Source organism: Bos mutus, chromosome 4 (assembly GCF_027580195.1).
Source record: "Bos mutus isolate GX-2022 chromosome 4, NWIPB_WYAK_1.1, whole genome shotgun sequence".
NCBI lineage: Eukaryota > Metazoa > Chordata > Mammalia > Artiodactyla > Bovidae > Bos > Bos mutus.
Window position 1 is genome coordinate 9,960,718 of NC_091620.1, and position 13,761 is coordinate 9,974,478.

Sequence of the window (13,761 nt, forward strand, 5' to 3'; positions counted from 1 at the left end):
GCAACTTGTAGTTGGATATAGCCTCCTAAACAGAAACATTGTCATCATTAAATATTAGGAAAAGCCCCTCCCTCCACAATTATTGCTGTTTGTCTTGCTGAGGGGGTGTGGTGGGGCATGTCTAAAGTGATAGATGGATTTACTCTTTTCTTTCAAATTCTTCCTAAAGCAGTTTCCCAGGACCCTAGGCTATTTGCCGCATCTCTGAACCATCTCTGATCCAAGGGCTAAAACAGCACACATACAGAGACCACATTCTCCAAACTAAAGTTTTTTGTTTTTTCCTGAGTTGAGAATTTATTTCTACAGCTTAAAACTTTAAATTAGCAATTTAGTTGTGTGTGTATATATATTTATGGATTGTCATTAAAGAAAAATAAAACAATTAGGGGAAATTAGGACTGTTTATATAGAAAAGTCCAAGATCTTCAGTCTTTAGAACCATGAGAATTAGGATACAGTAATGTAGTAATATTTCCAGTGGTCATGTATGGATGTGAGAGTTGGACTGTGAAGAAGGCTGAGCACCGAAGAATTGATGCTTTTGAACTGTGGTGTTGGAGAAGACTCTTGAGAGTCCCTTGGACTGCAAGGAGATCCAACCAGTCCATTCTAAAGGAGATCAGCCCTGGGTATTCTTTGGGAAGAATGATGCTAAAGCTGAAACTCCAGTACTTTGGCCACCTCATGCGAAGAGTTGACTCATTGGAAAAGATTCTGATGCTGGGAGGGATTGGGGGCAGGAGGAAAAGGGGATGACAGAGGATGAGATGGCTGGATGGCATCACCGACTCGATGCACATGAGTTTGAGTGAACTCCAGGAGTTGGTGATGGACAGGGAGGCCTGGCATGCTGCGATTCATGGGGTCGCAAAGAGTCAGACACAACTGAGTGACTGATCTGAACTGAACTGAACTGAATGTAGTAATAGAGACTGTATTCTGATTCAACATTACCAAATCAGGCTTTTGAACCATTATCCTGCGTTATAATTCTATTCTGTCTTTTCACCTTGTTCTGAATGTGCATCAGTTCATCTAATAACCATCTGTTGAGCACCTGCAATGTGCCAGTTACCTTCTCCTAGGCAGTAGAGATGAAGGTATAGTCACCCATCAAAAGGATTTTGTGACTTGATGGAAGAGACTGTAAGTAAGGAAGTGACAGACAGACAAATATCATGATATTGTTCATACATGGAATCTTTTAAAAGGGTACAAATGAGCTTATCTACAAAACAAAAATAGAGTTATAGGTACAGAAAACAAGCTTATGGTTATTTAGGGGTTAAGTGGGGGAGGGATAAATTTGAAGATCAGGATTGACATATACACACTGCTGCTGCTGCCTAGTCACTTCAGTCATGTCCGACTCTGTGCGACCCCAAAGACGGCAGCCCACCAGGCTCCCCCGTCCCTGGGATTCTCCAGGCAAGAACACTGGAGTGGGTTGCCATTTCCTTCTCCAGTGCATGAAAGGGAAAAGTGAAAGTGAAGTCGCTCAGTCATGTCCGACTCTTAGCGATCCCATGGACTGCAGCCCACCAGGCTCCTCTGTCCATGGGACTGTCCAGGCAAGAGTACTGGAGTGGGGTGCCATTGCCTTCTCCAATATACACACTACTATGTATAAAATAGATAACTAATAAGGACCTGCTATATAGCATAGGGAACTCTCCTCAATACTCTGTAATGACCTGTGTGGGAAAATAATCTAAAAAAGAGCAGCTATATGTACATGTGTGTATGTATATACGTATATAACTGATTCACATTGCTGTACACCTGAAACTAACATAACAATGTAAATCAACTATACTGCTATTAAAAAAAAAAAAGTTTACCACTGGTTGCTGTACCCCATTAGGACTTGGGCTAAGTGGACAAGGTCTTTAATGTCCAATCATGTTTATTCATTTATTCATTCATTAAAAATTTTAAGTGCAGAACCAAAGAGCTAGTCCTTATATATCATCTTCTTATTTTACATTGCTGATACATCCCTGTAATAAACTTTAGTTGTTTATTCTTCATAGCAATTTTTTTTTTTTATTGCCTCAGCTATCCTGGGATTTTTTTTTTGTTTTTCCTGTTCTCATTTTTCATGTCAAGCTCAGACTTATTACCTGGTAATAGGTTGCAAGAAATGAGAATTGAGTTATTTTTAAACAAATATCAATCATGTGTGATATGTTTAATGGCAATTATAATGAATAAAATCAAGGTTTTACTTATGATGAAGTCATTATAGTCACCACTGGCAAATCGCCAAATTAATAATGAGACAATAAATCATTTGTGATGCCAAAGGGATCAAATAAATAAAAACAGGATTGACCTTGTTAGACATTTGATATTTTCAGTATTTATCTGTCAGAGCCACTGATTTGGAAATTGTTATAAATTCTTGGAAAATGGAATCTTTTTCCCCTGTAAAAATGCCCATCATTTGGCAAACTACAGTGTCATTTTCCTTGAAGAGAATGTAGTGATTGATTATCCAGAGTGCTACCATGACAAGGAAAACCAAGCAAATAGCTGGAAAATTGTATATAATCATATAGCATCACATAGGCTCTGTGTTGAGCACAACCATTAGAATTAAACCATGGCATTCTAATCATTCCCTGCAGGTACTTTCTGTTTACCCCAAAACCTTTATCTCCAGGGGATATTTCTATGTGCTTCCAACCTCTCCTTCCCTTCCAGCTGATATCAGCACAATTCTAGTCACCCAAAAGCCCTGGGATAAATACAGACCAAACTGAATCCACCCAGAGACTTCAAAATACAAAGATGTATGTGTCTCACGTCCTTCACATATATGACATCCCTCACATTATTTATATGAGTTAACATTATTAGTCCTGTTTCTTTGATTAGTAGTGCTGTGCTGAAGATCCTAAGAAATTACAGAATACGTGAAGAAAGGGAAGGATGGGAAGGTTATGTTTTGTTGTTGTTGTTTTTTTAATTTAAGTTGGCTGAGTTTAAGATTTTTTTAGTGGAGGATAATTGCTTTACAATGTTGTGTTTGTTTCTGCTGTACAACAGTGTGAATCAGCTGTAAGTATATACATATCCACTCCCTCATAAGCCTCCCGCCCGCCCTTCTGCATCCCACCTGTGAGAGTAGGCACTGACATATATATACACTGCCGTGTGTGAAATAGCTAGAGGGAAGCTGCTGTGTGACACAGGGACGGTTTCAGAAAAGAAGAACACCAGTGTCACTATGAGAAGTCGATAGTCTAATTAGGAGGAACAAACACACCTGAGATGACCTGGGACAGTAACACAGTATTCCCAAAGTCTGCAAGCACCAAGGTACCAGTTGAGTGATGAAGGCCCGTAGAGGACCATCAAGTTCTCCTTGGTTACCAGAAAGCTAGATGGAGCCATCAGAAAGGCAGGAGCTCCCCAAAACTGTCCCAGAGTGGATTATCAATAGCATAATAGGAAATAGAACCAGGCCCTTTTTCTCAGTGATCTGAGCCATCTGCTTGTGCTCATCTTCCCTGCAGTGTTTCAGATTTTAAATGGCCTTTGTTAGGATGGCTGGAGTCCACTCTCCTTTTATTAATTGCTGTTCCACGTGTGGTAGGATATCCTGTGTTCTTAATCAGGATGAGGATTTTTGATTCTTCATAGCAGCACAGGGACATGTAGCTGAGCAGAATCAATTCCTGTCATTCACACACAAACACCAAGGAACAGAATTATGGATCAGGGTGAAGCTGCAGTGCTTTAATCTTAAAATCAATACAGAAAAGGAAGTTGAACTTGTGGGGATTCTGTAGAGACTGTAATTTGGTTTCCCATGGAGTTTTCCCTACACGATGTAACTGCTCCTTCCTTTTCATCTTCTGATTATTTTACTTGGGGTGTGGGGAGAGGAGAGGCAAAGAAGAAACTTCTAGACCCAAATTAGCCTAAATAAGCACGTACGTGTAAACTCATAACTTAAGCTGGTCCCCCACTGTGTTGAGAAAAGCTGTACACTTTTGTCCGTTCTTTTTGACTGTAGAAGAAAGAAAACCAAAACCCTGTACCCCATAGTCTGTATTTAAGCAGAATAAAATGCCTTTGATTATTTCAAAGGTTACTGTCAGACCGGGAAAAAAAAAAAATTTAATGTTCACTTTTCTGGCTCAGTCTGGAATTCTATATAAATAAATACATATTCATTAAACCAGTTATTGACCAAAGGATTCCAAAATGCTAAGCGTGCGATTAATATTTACTCCAGTGTAATTGAGCTCTTGGGGAAAGCGGCACAAACAAATGGTTTGAACAGTTATACCTTTTCTTTTTTTCTGGCTTGGCTTGCCACCTTTTTCTTATTCTTAAGCAAAAATATAGAATTTATTGAAAATGCCTCTTTTTAGATATAGCATTGTTTCACTGCACAGTATTATTAGTCTCTAAAGATGGGTTTATTTTTTCCCTTGGATTTTCCTTTAATTCGCTTTTAAAACACATCTGTTTGGACACTGCTTCTACAGTGACAAAAACAAGAAGCACCATGATCTCATGAGAAATGTTTCTAAAGTGCAATGGTGTAGTGAAAAGACAAGTCTGGAGTCCTTGCTTTGCTTTTTTCTTTCTCTAAGCCTGTTTCCTCCTTTTTACACTGGGGATGGTTAAGGGATTCAATTGATGGCTTTGTTGAGAGGATTAAATGAGATAAAGCATGTACAGTGTCTAGCTCAGTACTCTGCACTTGTAAGAATGCGTAAGTGTTCGTAATTATCATTATTATGTGAGTTTCAAGTGAGGGTAACATATGCTGTATATGTGAAAACATTCTACAAGCTGTAAGGCACAATACAAATGTTATTTGGTATCCTTAATAGATTGATGGTTTTGAAACTTTTAAAAACAACTCCTGGAAGGCTTTTTCTTCAGGCTGCCTGTCATGGATCCCTAATCTGAAAGTAGAACCCTGAGGATGATAAATCGACTGCAACTGAATATGTATTTTCCTTTCTTAAAAGCCACAGAGAGATATCTTGTGAATGCCAAGAATTTCATGAAATCAGTTTGAAATTCCCTGTCCTGTGTCCTTCCATAAAAAAACACCTTCTCAGGTCTTGGGAGGATCAGCCCTATGTAAGATACTTATTTCTTTTTTTGTGAGTAGTTTTAAATGTCATGTCTTTCTAGGAAGGTTCAGGTGTCTTAAGTGATTACATCCTTCAGTTGTCCTTCCTCTTCCTACACATTACCTGAGTCAAAACCCTCATCAGCTTCTGCGTCCTCTCTGTGTTCTTTTCCAGAGCACAATCATTGTGGAGAAGACAGTGCAAGACCTCATGAACCTGATGCACGACTTGAGTGCCTACTCAGATCAGTTCCTCAACATGGTGTGCGTGAAGCTGCAGGAGTACAAGGACACGTGCGCTGCAGCCTACAGGTAGAGCGTCTGTGGGGCTAAGCAGTCAGTTTAGAACTTGACCATTGGGGCGGTGGGTGATACTGCCTTCATAGCCTAAATTTCCACCTTTATAGAAAAGGACCGTCCTTCAGTTTGTCAAGAAGCCTGATGAGAACATATACGAAAGCAGCAGTCTCCTAGACACAGACGTGTGTATCAACAGAGAGTGGGAGGGACAAAGGGACAAAGCCGACTAGCACTGCCACTGAGCGGCTTAGGTGAAGTGTCAGCCTTGGTTTTTATGAACTACTAGACTCACAAGGTGTGTCTTCCTCAAGGAAATTCCAGATCTTGATTAACCCCTCTTGTGATTCCAGAAGATCTTTAAAGAAAGCAATTTTGAACTCTTAGCAACCCTTAATAATCAATACGGTTTTCTTTTAGTTAGTACAAATGTAGTCCTCCTGATATTTGATCTATAGCGTTCCTACTGTCATGAAAGGATGGTTAATCTGTTTTTAGCGTCAGTGGAGATGAAAGATCATTGTTATAAACTTGAAAACCTTTCATTTTCCTCCTGATTTCTTTTTTCTGAGTTCAAAATTCTCTTTGAGCTTGTGGAAAAGATCATGGCACTTCTTGTAAAAAGCTAATAATAGGAACAAATTATGGTCTGGTTGACAAGACCTGAAACAATTAGGGAAGAAAAGAATGTATAATAAAATACTAAATTTATGTGATATATAATTAAGAATAGACAGTATAGCACAGGATCAGGTACTACTTGTACACTACAGACTGTAAAAGCAGAAGGAATAAAACATTAAAGAGAGTGACAGGCTGGAGTCAAGAGAAATCTCACAGAAGGTGAGATAGATTCAGAACCTTAGACAGATGGATGAGATTAGGGAGGTGGAAGAAGAAATAGGAGCACTGCAGGGATAAAGAATCAGCAAGAGCATAGTTATCTGATATTCAGATGGACGGTTGAGGAGGGAGAGGTTTGAATCGAACAGAGTTCCTAGAGAAGATAGTAGGAAATAATGTTGAATAGGGAAAGTAAGACCATATAACAAAAGGTCTTAAAAAAATAAGACTTGGAACTTTAGATGTTGAATAGTAGATGATAAGGAGCCATTATAAGTAAGCCAGGAAGCAGTGTTTAGGGAAGATTAATCTGGCCAAGGGATATAACATAGATTAATACTTAACCTCCTTAACTCCAACAGTAAGTAATATTTATCCACAGTTACACAAACCAAAAAAAAAACAAACAGTCATTTCACTGAAAGATGCACTCCCAATAATATTTTTTTTTGTTCAGTAATTATTCATCAAGAATGTTAATACATTTAGGTTAAAATCATACATATAATCAACATATATGTTATACTCAATTGTGTAATTGTGATGTACAAGTGATAATTCTAATGGCACATCAAAAAAAAATATGTTTACATTTAGTATTTTGATAAATAAAATTTTAATTTAAATTTTTAGATTTTAATTAGATGATTTTTTTGCAGAAAACTGTAAAAGATTAATAATAAAATACTTTTGAGCATTAAGATATATTCCATTAGGATAGAACTTGGTGAGGAAATGAAGTATAAATAATACTTCAAAGAGAAAAATGAAAAATATTTAACCATTAATAATAATTAATGAAGTCGCTTAGTTGTGTCCAACTCTTTGTGATCCCACGGACTGTAGCTTGACAGGCTTCTCTGTCCCTGGAATTCTCCAGGCCATAATACTGGAGTGGGTATTTGTTCCCTTCTTCAGAGGATTTTCCCAACGAAGGAATCAAACCAGGGTCTTCTGCATTGCAGACAAATTCTTTACCAGCTGAACTACAAGCTTATTTTCATATATTTTATATGTATTGTGGTGGATATCAAATCCCTAAGGTACTGAGATTCTATTGGTTACACTTAAAATAGTGATTTAAAGTATCAATATTTATAATGTGCCAAAAATTATGTATTTATAACCATTGAACTCATGCTTAAAAAAAAGAAAAAAAACACCCTAAATTTCAATTTTAAAATTTGGGAAAAAGAATACAGTTTTTCAAAATTCCTTTAAGAGATACACATAAAAATTTTAAAAGCCATTGCCCTTGTTAGTTGCCCTTAGTTAGTTGTCTAAGAGAGGAATCTGGACCAAAGCTGTATTTTCAACTTTATAAAACCAAATTCCATAATGGTTGTACCAATGTCACATTTACCAAATGACAGTCAAAAAACATATTTTAAAAATCGATTTTTACATTTACTTTAAGTGGCATTGAATTTTAAGATTTTTTTAAAGCAAGGTATGTCTTCTCTTTCTTATATTTCATAAGGGCAACCCATAATTTCTAACAAATAATAATGCCAATGATTATTAATTATAATGGAGGTTGTATAGCTTACTAAATTCACAGAGCACTGTTGAACATTCTTCTTTTGAAATGATACTCAGGTTGAGTATAGTTCTTTTTCCTGGAGCGTTTCCAGATAAGTTTCATCCTTACACGTGAACAGCCCTTCAGATATGTGACGATGACTATCACGGTCCATTTAGTAGTTTTGGTTTCTTCACTCTAGACTGAACATCCTTGGTTTCTGATACATCCTGGGTCCGCAAACCATCCTACTCTTCTTTCTTCATTGCCATTAGGCAGGCAGTGTCTATCTTAAAAAAGGAGCACTCCCCTCTGAGCCCAGTGTTCCAGATGTGCTCTCATTCTTCAGCAAAACCACTGCCTTCTTTTTGTAGGACCCAGTGCCAAAACTCATCTTTCATTGCGTGTGAATGTGTAGAACTAAAGTAGTCAGTTACAGATTATATCTCTAATGAGCTTACATTCTTGGTAAAGCATAGAAAGGAAAACAGGAGACAAAGAAAGCAGGCAAGTATACCCACAGCATTAACTTATGATGGAAAACATGGTAAGATAGGCAATGATGACATGTTCTAGGAAGAAGAAATTACAGAGGACAAGAAAGACTTGGGGAAAGACACCGACTTGGACTTGTGAAGAATGAGTAGGATTTTTACAATATTTGTTTATTCGGCTGCATCTTGAGTCGCAGCATGCAAACTCTTAGTTGTGGCATGCAGGATGTAGTGCTCTGACCAGGAATCAAACCTGGGACCCCTGCTTTGGGTGTTTTGGGTGTGCAGTCTTAGCTACTAGACCACCAGGGAAGTCCCTAAAACAAGGAGGATTTAGACAGGATTTAAGCTGAAGGGGCTGAAGGAATGAAGGAACCAGAACAATGTCAAGAAGGTGGGGAAGAGCAGGAAAAGGATGAACTTTTGGGTTTTGGAAAAGATGGCCAAGCCAAAATAGAGGCTGTTGAATACCAGGTTCAAGGAACTTGACCTTTTAAAGTTAGGGAGTGGGAACCACTGAAGATGAGTAAACAGGGAGTGCCCGGGCAGACCTGTGCTTTAGGGAGATGTTTCTGAGCTTGAGTAAGATGGATTGGAAAGGCAAGAGTGTGGAGGTGTAGTGGAGAGAGGCAGAGCTCCTGAATTAGAGGAGACATGGGGGAAATTGAGGGGAAGGGGCAGACCAAGAGACATGAGGGGCTGAATTTGTAGGATGTGGTCACTGTCTGGCTCTAGAGGGTAGGAAAGTATAAGAAGAAATACTAGCTGAAATTGGCCTTATCTTTTCTAAGCTGTATTTGAAGGAATTTTTTTTTTTTTAACTTAAATTCAAGATCTCACATGTAGCCATTGGACTTAATGTTATTTTTAGGTCATCATTTCAGTCTATTGAGATATTTTTGAATCCTCATTCTGTCATCAAAATAATCATAGCTATTCCTCCAAATTCCATGTCATTCTTGATTTTATAAGCAATCTTTTGGTTTCTCTGCCTGTGTCATTTAAAAAATGTTTGACGGGACAGGGCTAAATTAAGAACTTTGCACTCTGTATCTCTCAAGACTTCTGTTGAGATTGACATCCATATACTAGTCAGTACTTCAAGGGTTCATATGTTTTTCTCACTATAAACCCTGGACTATAGCTCAAGAGCAGTCTCTGGGGCCTGAACTTTAATACCAGCTTTGTCACCTATTAGCTTTGACCTTGAACCGAGTTCCTCAGCCTCTCTGTGCCTTACTTTTCTCATCTACAGAAAGAGAAAATAATAGTTCTTCTCTCATACTATTGTTTTGAAAATGTCAACTTTATAGAGCTGTCTTAGCAAAATAGTAAGCCCCCTCCCAAATGATTAGCTATTCATATTGTTCTGATAATGACAATGATGATGATGACAAAGATTACTACCACCCATGGTCAATGCCCCTATATTTCATCATGCATCCTATAAGAGACTTAGATTTCTTACTAGTGTCCGCCCAGCTCTGATCCTTACAGTGCAGCTAGCCCTTCCTTCTGTATCCCCATGATGGGCATTAGAAGACAGCAGTAGACAATACCTAGTTCTTTGCTCTGGAATCCTCTCATCCCTTCATTTTTAGCATTCATCGCCTCCCACTTTGCCAGACTTTTTGTTAAGAACTCTCCATCTTAGAAATAAAGTCTCTTGACTTTGAGCCAAATGTTACCATTTCTTCATTCAAGTCAGTGACATACCCAGTTAGGAAAGGAACAAAGTCATGTTACTTGTTTAATTGTGAGATCTTCCTGTTTCCTAGTGAGTACCACCTCCTAATTGTTCATAAACCATCATTAATAATCTATTCTAGAATTTTTGCCTATAGTTCCAAACTTACCCAATTTCTGTAATATACCTTCTTTTATGAACATCAGGGCATTTGTTCTCAGGCATTTTTCTATCTGCCAGGATACGTCTAAGATTATCAGCAGTGGTTCTATGAGTTTATGCTTTGAATTATTTCTGTGCCCCATGGTTCTTGACTAAATTTATTAAACCTATCAAAATATTATTTAATTTCAGTTACTCTTGACACAGTTAATTACTTGATCCTTAAAACAGTTCATTTGCTTGGTCTCTAGAATTTCATTCATTTAATGAATGTTTCAGATCAGATCAGTCGCTCAGTCGTGTCTGACTCTGCGACCCCATGAATCGCAGCACGCCAGGCCTCCCTGTCCATCACCAACTCCTGGAGTTCACTCAAACTCACGTCCATCAAGTCAGTGATGCCATCCAGCCATCTCATCCTCTGTCGTCCCCTTCTCCTCTTGCCCCCAATCCTTCCCAGCATCAGAGTCTTTTCCAATGAGTCAACTCTTCGCATGAGGTGGCCAAAGTACTGGAGTTTCAGCTTTAGCATAATGTTTATTGAGTACTTATCCCAGGATTTGTAGATACAGCAGTGAACCAAACAGAAAATATACTGCTTTCTACAGGTTTACACTGTAGAGGTTTACACTCTGTTGGAGATGGGAGAGAGGAGATATACAATAAATAGAATACATAAATCCATAAAGAATTTTAGAAAATGGTAAGCCCTGCAGGGGGAAACGGAGTAGAGTCAATAGACCCTGGGATGTAGGAGAAGAAGGTTGCAGTTTTCAGTAGGGTGCCCCAGTAGGCCCTGTCATGTTGAAGTTTGATAAAAGACTGGAAGGAGTTTGGGGAGTTAGAGAAGATTATCTGTAAAGAATGCCCTGGCAAAGGACAGAGGCCCTCAAGCATGACTACACATGACACTTTTCAGAACCAACAGGGAGGCCAGCGTGTCTGGGGTAAACTGAGCAGGAAGGAACTAGAAAGATATCCGAAAGGGAACAGAGGGCCAGGCGTGTAGGGCCTCGTAGGCCACTGTAGGGCTGTTGACTTCTATTCTGACTAAAACAGGAGCCACTGCAAGAGCTGTGCCTACAAGCAGATATGGTCTGATTTTTATTTTTAAATATAAGTATCGAGAGTAGGCTGTAGGGGTTACATAGATGGAAGCAGGGAGGCTGACGAGGGCCTGTTGCGGTCATCCAGGTGAGAATTGCAGCTCATTCTGGTTAGCAGCAGCACAGGGGCTGAGAACTGGTTGAATTCTGAATACATGGTTGATCTTTGAACAGCCCAAGTTTCTACTGCATGGGTCTGCTACTAATATGCACATTTTTTTCAATAAATACAGTACCTGGATTTTCATTCTGCACATCTTTAAGTGTGAGGGAAAGTTTGTGTTTGATTCCAGCATGTGGAATCAAAAAACTTAGGGTTTGGGTCCTGATTCTGTCCAGACTGTTTCAGTTTCGTGCCCCTGGGTGAGTCACTAATCAATCTTTGGTTTTTGAGGCAGAAATAGTATATGGATTTTTAACTGTGCGGGAAGTCAGTGCCCCTAACCCCTGCATTGCTCAAAGATCGACTGTATTTGTAAGGGCCAGCCAACAGAGCTCCCTGCCAGACTGGATAGAGTGTGAGAGAAAGAAAGCTATCAAAAATGATTCAGGATTTTTCATTTAAATGGTGAAAAGTCAGAGTTGCCAGTATTGAGATGGAGAACATGGCAGGTTTGGGGGCAGTAGATAAGATTCCAATTTGGAGTGTGTATTAGGCAACCACATGGAGCTATGGGATGGGCAGTTGGATGTATGTATCAAAAGGAAAGAAGTCTGCCCTGAAGATAGGTATTCTCAGCCACCAACATATAAATAGTGTATATAAATGGTATTTAAAACTATGGACTACATGAAATCTCTAGGGGATTGAGTATTACTATGACAGAGAAAAGGACTGTGGAATTTAAGAAGTTTGTAAGATGAGAAACCAGCAAAGGAGACTGAGAAGTGACCATCAGCGCAGTAGGAGGAAGAAGAAGACAGTGTGGGGTCCAGGAAACCAAGTGAAGGGATGGAGGGATCCTTTGTCCCAGTGCTGCTATAGGATCGTGTTAGAACTCATCTTTGAGTGATAAATGGAACACGGGGGTATTCCTGATTGTCACAAGAGTTGTTTCCATGGACTCGTAGATGGGAAACCTAGATTGATACGGACTTAAAAAAGAATCTGGGAGTAGAGAACTTGTAAATACAGGCAGAACTTTTACAGTGAGTTTTGCTGTGAAAGGGAACAGAGAAATGGAGTGATAGCTGGGGAATTGAGACCACATGAAGGGTTTTTTAATTGTTTTAGCTGTTATTTTAAATAGAAATAAGTGCATGTTTATATTTTAAGAAAATTATTTAGGACAAAGGGAAGATTATCGATACAGGAGAGAAAGAATGAACATTGCTAAAATTGTGTTTGGGGGTTGGATTCAGTGCAACAAATATAGTAACTGGCTTTAGACAGGCTCACAGGTAGTGTTGTTCACCATGCTCTGTCCTTCTCAAAGGAATGATTTCTGTCATTTATAGTTCACCGTTTTGTCCAAACAATGCACCAATCTATTATACTACTGGGTTGGCCAGAAAGTTCACTCGGATGTTTCCGTGCCATCCTGTGGGAAAATCCGAATCCACTTTTTGGCCAACCCCCATGCTTTTCTCTTGGAAAATACCCATTACTTGTGGTTCTTGATATCTTGTGGTCAACAGGTATCATGATTCCTTCTCCCGAGGGACTATATCATTTTGGTGTCCTTCCTGGCCAAATTCTCTGGAATGATGTCGACTTACTGGTGCCCACGATCACACTGTTCCTTCTTCAGAGTCTTCTCTGTCCTGGTCTACCACAGTTGCTGAATTTATCTCAGAGTTGGGAAAAGTACTCCTGTGAAGCTCTGCCGGGGATTAAATAGAAAATCGTTTACGTGGTTGTTACACAACAGCGCGCTCACACACGCAACACAGAACCCTGTGGTGCCTGTTACCTGTCACTTAGTCAGGCTTTCCAGGCTCGGAAGAAAGTGTTTCCTTACTGTGTGAGTCTGAAGATGTAAAGTGTCCTTACTTCCTCTCTTCCCACGTGTTGCCCTCCCCCAGACTGGCACCTGCTGAGGAGTAATTAGGGCAGTTCTAATTTGGACAGCCAAATCCTGATTACAGTGAGAGGAAAAACAGGAAATGTTCTAGTTTTGCTGCCAGCAAATGACTGACTTAAATAGAAAGCCATATACAATTCAAATGATCCAAAGTGATATAACATTGGGGAAGGAGGAAGGGAGCGGGGAAATATCGCCATCGGATTCTTTCTCAGCAGATATCTTTTACACAAAGAATCTGATCCATAAGCTCACAATGCCCTCTGCTGAGAGCTGGAGTGTTTTCCGAGTTTGCCCTGAGAACCCAAGTGAACCACTGGGAGTTTGGAGTGAAGTCACTCAGTCATGTCCGACTCTCTGTGACCCCGTGGGCTGTAGCCTACCAGGCTCCTCTGTCCATGGGATTTTCCAGGCAATAGTCTGGAGTGGATTGCCATTTCGTTCTCCCAGGGGATCTTCCCAACCCAGGGATCGAACCCAGGTCTCCCGCATTGTAGACAGACGCTTTACCGTCTGAGCCAC

At 39.5% G+C, this 13,761-nt stretch overlaps 1 protein-coding gene across 1 annotated transcript in view; it reads left to right on the forward strand.

Annotated features, from left to right (window-relative positions):
- EXOC4 (exocyst complex component 4) overlaps positions 1–13,761 on the forward strand; it is an 803,152-nt gene that overhangs the window by 633,747 nt on the left and 155,644 nt on the right. Inside the window, exon 12 of the mRNA XM_070369027.1 lies at positions 5,280–5,416. Coding sequence (XP_070225128.1) covers positions 5,280–5,416 — 137 coding nt within the window. The remainder of the gene's footprint in view (positions 1–5,279; positions 5,417–13,761) is intronic.